This window comes from Arachis ipaensis, chromosome B04 (assembly GCF_000816755.2).
Source record: "Arachis ipaensis cultivar K30076 chromosome B04, Araip1.1, whole genome shotgun sequence".
NCBI classification, from domain to species: Eukaryota; Viridiplantae; Streptophyta; class Magnoliopsida; order Fabales; family Fabaceae; genus Arachis; species Arachis ipaensis.
This window is the reverse complement of record NC_029788.2, coordinates 17,067,401-17,074,122: the sequence shown is the minus strand read 5'-3', so window position 1 is coordinate 17,074,122 and position 6,722 is coordinate 17,067,401. Positions and strand designations below refer to the sequence as shown.

Genomic DNA, 6,722 nt, shown 5'->3' with positions numbered 1-6,722 from the left:
TATATTAACTAAAAAATACAACATTGTCTTTAAATATTAAAAATAAAAAGTTAATAGAACTATTAAATGACAAATAAACATGACCTAAATACACTCATTTGTTTGTTAACTACTAATACAATGTGCTTTTGAAATACTGACTGCATAGGTAAGTAGTACTTCAACTTTTTAAGCATTGAGTACATAAGTGATTAACATTTTATTATTTTAAATTAATGTTTTTAATGTGATAATTAATTTATTAAAAATTTGATTGAAAAAAAGAAAAGTTATTGAGCGCTGGTAACTGCCAAAGCATTTCTAGATCAATAGCATGTACGGACAGTGCATTTACTGTCCAAAATCTAAACTGCACATTAGTGCAAATGGAAATTCTCAAACTCATTACCATTACTTCACTCTCTTTTGCTTTCTTCTTCTTCTACTTATTCTCTTGTTTTAAATTTACATCTTCAGGTAGTTATTACTTCCGGGTTCTCCCATTGTAAAAAATTTAAATTTTGGTATATTCTTCTACTATTTCTATTCAATTTCTTTTTGTCACAGATAGAGCAGAATTACCCATTTTTGTGTTCAGTTGGTGGGATGATAAGAATACATTCCATGCCGGTGAGACTGCAGCCATGAAGGTGAAAGTTCTTGAGCGTGCTGATATGATTGACAAGAAAGGTTTCAAACCTATTGTAAGTGTTAATGGAAAAGAAGGGAACAGTTCTTATGTGTCTACTATGTTGTTGAGTTTTAAAGGTGAATCCAGTAATGATTGGAAGATCTATTTCACTCCCATAAAGGTTGGAGTGTTCAATGTACTTATCAAAGATGACCATTATCAAGTCTATGACTCATCCTTGCATTTTCAAGTTGAGCCAGGTTTGGTTACAATGGTCTTTAATATTGTGTATTCTTAGGTTGGGTTTGAAACTTTGTTGTTGTGTCATGTGTGTTCTTCAATGTTAAAAGATGTTGAGGACATGATTGACATTTTAAAAATTTGTGCACATAGTTGTTGACACTAAAATATGTTGTTGTGTGATTGAAGGGAATATGTACCCTTCTGTGTGTGTTGCATCATGGAATGGCATGAAACATGAGTACGAAGCTGGTGCAAAAGCTACCATCACGGTACTCCTCAAAGATGCATTTGGGAACAGTATCTCTAATAAAAAAACAACTCAAGTGTCTTATTTGCCTGACTTTAAGTTGTTTGCGCTATATGAAAATAATGGTTCTATTGCTAGTATGCCAGACATATCCAATATTGGATGGAACGAGTTTGATTATGTTATCATTGAGTTTGTTGTTATTAAAGCTGGAAAATTCTCATTGTACATAGAAGGAGGGAATCAAACCTTGAATGGCTCTCCATTACCATTGAAAGTGAATTCAGGTAGTTGTAATTAAATATCAATAAACAATTATATTAGTAGTTATATTTATTTTTAATTTTGCAATAAATATTACTTATTTTCCTATTGTGTACTACCAGGACCTGTAGATGTTTCTAAATGTGTTGCCAAATGGAACATTGATTCACATGCATGGCAATTGTCTTCTAAGATGGAAATCTTCATTCATCAATTAGATCAGTATGGGAATCTAGTTTCAGGGTTGTATCCTTTCGATGCCGAAGTCGTCCAAAGAGATACAAACTTGTCAATACCAATATCAGATCAACATTTTGAAGAAGTGGAAGCTGGAATTCAATTATTTTCATTTGGAAATTGGGAACCAGGAAAGTTCCTCTTAACATTATATGATGCCAAGCATAACAAAAGCATTTCCAATATGCCATATGCTTATTCTGTTTTTGTAGGTAAAATTTTATCCGGATTCCAAAGTATTATATTTTGATTTTTTTTTATGATTATTTTTCAATTTTAATGTAGTTCTGATTTTGTGTTCTTGTTCTTTGAATAGGTTATTGTGATGGAATAAAAAGTATTGTTAATGGATCTGGTTTGAATGATTCAGTAGCTGGCATAAAGCAAGAATTCTCTGTTTATTTAAATGATGTTTATGAATATCCTTCTCCTGTCGAAGTAGACATAGTTGAAGTACAAATTCTAAAAGAAAATGACTCGTATAGTGTTTCTCCATTCATTTATCCCATCCTAACTAAAAATGGTATGATCAACCTTCTATTTCATAATTTTTTTTCTTCTAGAATCTAATTTTGATTAACTCTCATACGTGGTTTTGGTATCAGGTACTGTGTCAGTTTCAAGAGTGCAACAATATGGTTTTATCAGTCAGATGAATGTTGCCCCTTCCCCTTCAATGGACCTTAATAACAATGTATGACATATAAGCTAAGTGTTATTGTACTCATTTCTTTTTCTCATACTGAATTGTTTATAGCTTCCTTGTGTCACACACATTTTTTGTGGTAAATAATTACTTGGATTTCTAATGTCATTTTACCCTGATTTCAGATTAACAGCAGTGAAAGCTCTATAGCTATGAGTGCTTTCCATGTAGATTACACACCTGAGAAAAGTGGGTTTTATGATATACATGTATATTGTGGAAATGTCTTATTGAACAAGGGTCATACACTCAGAAAAGAAGTAAAAGCAGGTAAAGAATTAGTTTGCATTTTTGCATTTGACCAAAAGAAAATATTTCAACTTCAACATATAAGAATGTTTAGCTAGGAGAGATCAATTGCTTCTGTAGAGAGAAATGGTTTCTACTTTATAGTGCTTGATTTTGTTGCAGGTGAAGTTAATGGTTCCTTGTCAAATGTGGTCAAGTTTTCTTCTAAGGTGGCAAAGATGTCAGAAAATGAAATACTAGTGCAGCTTATGGATTCATTTTCAAACCCTGTTCTTGCACAACAATCAAGGTTGAAGTTGGAGACTACTTCAGCTAACAAATCTCTTTTTCAAACTTTGGACATTAAGGATAACATGGATGGTTCATACAATTGTAGCTATATGGCTAAAGATGTTGGAACTTATGAGATTTGTGCTTCCTTTGATGGCAAGGATATTCTGCCATGTCCCTTCAGTATCAATGTGTATAGCAGTAAGTTCAAATTGCATTCTGCTTATGATGTGCTTGTTTTTTTTTTTAAGTGATTTTAATTTATAACTTAATTTATTTTATATAGTACAGTAGTTGACCCTTGAAAAGCTGAAATGTTTATTACTAATTATATTTTATAAAATTTATATGAACATGTAAAACTGATTTTTCATGTCACAGGTGAGTATTTTCCCAAAGCCAACAATGATATAGTATCTGTTTGGGAGGATCAATCAATTGCCATTGATGCTTTAGCAAATGATTACTTTGCTGGTGATAATGCAACTATAGTTCAATTCTCAAAAGTAAGATCATTAATTAGAGAAGATCCTTAATTAGTTATCAATTACATTAGTTTACAATAAAAGAATTCATTTTCTTCTACCATTTTAAGTATCCTTAGCTTTGATTTGTCTACAGAATCAATCAAATTAAAACCTCAATAATTGGTTACTGAAAGAGTTTATTATTTTTATTTTTTACTTTTTTTTTTTTCAGCCAGACCATGGTTCACTTCTACAGAATGGAAGGATGTTTCGTTATACTCCATATAAATATTATTATGGAAATGATTCATTTTGGTACACAATATCTGATGTGAATGAAAACCTTGCTAATGCTTATGTAAACATATCTGTTCTCAATGTTCCACCACAATTTGCTTCTGTTCCAAGTGAACTACAAGCAACAGAAGATTTGATATGTCCTAGGTTTGGGTAAGCATATGAAAAAAATGTTTTATTAATATAATTTACACTTTTTTTTCCCTATGTGATCTTATTGTGTGCCTTCTTGCAGTGGCTTCTCTGGGTTTGAGATAGCATATTCAAATCCAATAGAGAATATTTCAGTTAATTTGAGTGCACAATTTGGAAGTATACTTTTGTTTCCTATGGTGATGCAATTTGGACAAGCAATGTGGAATGAACTTACCATAAATTCAGGGAATGAAACTGCAAGCAGTTTGCAACTACAAGGCACTGTGGAAGTAATTAATTATGCTCTTCACTCAATTCAGTATCTGGGGTATGTTTTCTTATACATACTTTTATCAGTTTGTATTTTCTACTACTAAGAAAATTAATTGCATTTTAACCTCCTAAACTTTTTGTTATTATTATTAACTTTAGTGTTTCTTTCTTCAGAAATGAGAACTTTTATGGTGGAGATATTATTCAGGTTTCTGCTAAGAATAAGAATGGAATGAATTCATTGGGTGTTCCCATTTTCATTGACCCTGTCAATGATCCTCCATATATTAGAGTTCCCAACTTCATTGTATTGAAGAGTAATGAAGATGAGACCCTTATTTTTGACAAAGAGAAAGATAAGTTCAACTTTTCCATTGGAGATCCTGATCTTCCTAATTTCCCTGGTATGATTTGGAAGCTCTATTAATGTCTTATATCATTATTTATTTTTTTGCTTTACATAAATTATGAATTATATAAGATTTAACCTTAAATTATATTGAACTCATTATTCTAAAATTTGCTGATGGATCATATATATCAGGAGGTCAAAGTAATTTTATGTTGACTTTCTCTATGGAAGTAAATGATGGTTTATTAGTAACAAATCTTCCATCTAACTTGATCAACACAACTGAAGTGAAGCACAAGGATAGTTATCAATGGCAGCCTCTTCAGACATATGTTACAATCTCAAAGCATTTTATGGTCAAAGCTACTGGAATCAGATTTCAGGGCACAGTCAACGACTGCAATGGTGTTATGGAGCAACTGTTTTTTCATGTGAGTTGTGTTTCTTTTTAAACTTGAAGTTGGAGCACTAATCACGCTCTTCAATATAAATTCAAAGACTACACAAAAGTTTATGACTAGTAGCAGATGCACTATTATATGTTCCTTTAATATAAAAAATACTAAGATTTATTAAGTATAGTTAATGTCCATAGAGTATTATATTAAGTATAAATTTAAACTAAAATAGAATCTTAAGAGTCTTGTAAAGATATAAAATGTTAATCAATTTGGGTTGGTCGAATAGATAACTCAACCATCCGCTTTATTAAATGTTGGGGTTCAAATCTCATAGTAATCCATTGACTAGTGATAAACTCTTAAATGGAATTTAGATTCATCATAGATTAATCCTTGATATGTCGGGTGTGAGCAATTCAAAAATATATATAACATTATTTTAAAATTTTAAGTTATAGTTTCTTTTGTTTAGTGTATTATCAAAAGCTTGTTGCAACGAGTTATAATTCAAATGGGATAGTCTCTCCATACTCACCTAAAGGTCACGGGTTCGAGTCTTACTCCTAACTTTGGAGGGAAAAAAAACTTGTTATTAGATTGTGTGTAATTTGTTGTTATTTTGAACAGGGTGGCGAGCATGGAGGTGTTTTGACATTGACATTGAATGACATGGGAAACCATGGATGTTATCCTAATTGTGCAGAGGGAATGTCAATGCCTTTATATACTGAGGCTACGGTTATTTTAATGAGAAAGCAACTAATGAGTTCATTTGTTGCTCACAGTAAGTACCAAAATCAGTTGATACATAAGAAACCGAAGCATAATGGTATTTAGATTTTGTTTATATGAATGAGTCAACAAGATATTTCTTCTCCTTTTGTGGATACAGGCTTAGGATCAATCATTGTCATTGAATTTGTTGTCATGTTCTCACTGGGAGTGCTGCTTTTATACTTCACATGCAAATGTGCAATTCTCCTTTTACATGAAAGAAGAAATCGTCACAAAAGGTAAAACTATTTTGATCAACTATAGTTTGCTTACAGATTATTGAAATTGATTAATATTTTTCTTAAATGATCAACTAGCAGCATGGTGGCAAGTCAACAATTGAAATCCAGCATGCCTCAAACTCAACATTTAAGCATTTTGTAGTGCATTTGTTACAGGTAGTTAATCAAAATAAACACTATTAGTAACTGATTCTATGAGTTGTTGAATATATTATATATATCTTCAATACATACTCCCCCACCCTAACAGTAAGGTTGGTGTGAATTGGACTTTGGAGTGTCGAAATATTAATTAAATAATATAAAATGCAAACCAACAACGCAGCAACAACAACGGCACGCAACAGTAACTTCTGAAAACGACTTGCTCATCGCACACACCATTCGGAATTCAGCACTTTTCCACCTAATCCTATTATTCTATAAAAAAAAATTTTAAGTATACTAGTANNAGATGTGACAATATTTTAATAATTTTAATTGTTAATCTCAATTATAAAAAATATAATATATATATATATAATTAAAATTAATAGTTAAAAATTATTAAAATACTAGTATACTAATATACTTAAAAACTTTTCTATTCTATAACTATTTTTAAGTTTTTAAAACATTGCGCTCATGTATTTCTGTTCATAACTTTTTATATCTTTTTCATCTTTTTTTAACATTTGTCATAGTAATAATAATAATAAAGCAAGAAAAAGTAAATATTTTTTTTAGTGTATATAAAAAGTAAAAACTGTTTTTTTTTTCTTTCCAAACTATTAGTAGTTAAATACCGGTAGAAGAATCTGTATTAACTATTAAACAAAGTATCAAAAGAAGGGCACAACTAAGGACTATTTTTGTTTTTCAGAGAAAAAATAAATGATATATTTAAATATTATAATTTTTAGTATTTTTTAAAATTATAGAAAAAAATTAAAATTGAAGAATCCCATTTTTATAC

General features: G+C 30.4%; 1 protein-coding gene across 4 annotated transcripts; it reads left to right on the top strand.

The window, feature by feature from the left end:
- LOC107639034 (protein GAMETE EXPRESSED 2) lies at nucleotides 224-6,049 on the top strand. Of its 4 annotated transcripts, none has more exons than XM_021120897.1 (17): nucleotides 224-456; nucleotides 547-870; nucleotides 1,040-1,387; nucleotides 1,487-1,813; nucleotides 1,918-2,124; nucleotides 2,207-2,295; nucleotides 2,433-2,577; nucleotides 2,719-2,845; nucleotides 2,933-3,027; nucleotides 3,208-3,332; nucleotides 3,526-3,743; nucleotides 3,826-4,053; nucleotides 4,173-4,402; nucleotides 4,543-4,781; nucleotides 5,379-5,535; nucleotides 5,644-5,764; nucleotides 5,846-6,049. In XM_021120897.1, the coding sequence occupies exons 1-17, from the start codon at nucleotides 366-368 to the stop codon at nucleotides 5,907-5,909; spliced, it is 3,135 nt and encodes a 1,044-aa protein (XP_020976556.1). In that variant the 5' UTR covers nucleotides 224-365; the 3' UTR covers nucleotides 5,910-6,049. The 4 variants fall into 4 exon arrangements, with proteins under 4 accessions (XP_020976556.1, XP_020976557.1, XP_020976555.1 ...); XM_016342445.2 differs by having other exon boundaries at nucleotides 242-456; nucleotides 547-683; nucleotides 792-870; nucleotides 2,719-3,027; nucleotides 5,846-6,045; XM_021120898.1 differs by having other exon boundaries at nucleotides 227-456; nucleotides 2,719-3,027; nucleotides 4,639-4,781; nucleotides 5,846-6,048.

Excerpts from the sequence above, each read along its gene's own strand:
- LOC107639034 (XM_021120896.1), top strand. The coding sequence starts at position 366 with ATGGAAATTCTCAAACTCATTACCATTACTTCACTCTCTTTTGCTTTC. Across the intron at positions 3,744-3,825 it reads TTGATATGTCCTAGGTTTGG|TGGCTTCTCTGGGTTTGAGA; the intron begins GTAAGCATATGA and ends GCCTTCTTGCAG. Across the intron at positions 5,765-5,845 it reads AGAAGAAATCGTCACAAAAG|CATGGTGGCAAGTCAACAAT; the intron begins GTAAAACTATTT and ends ATCAACTAGCAG.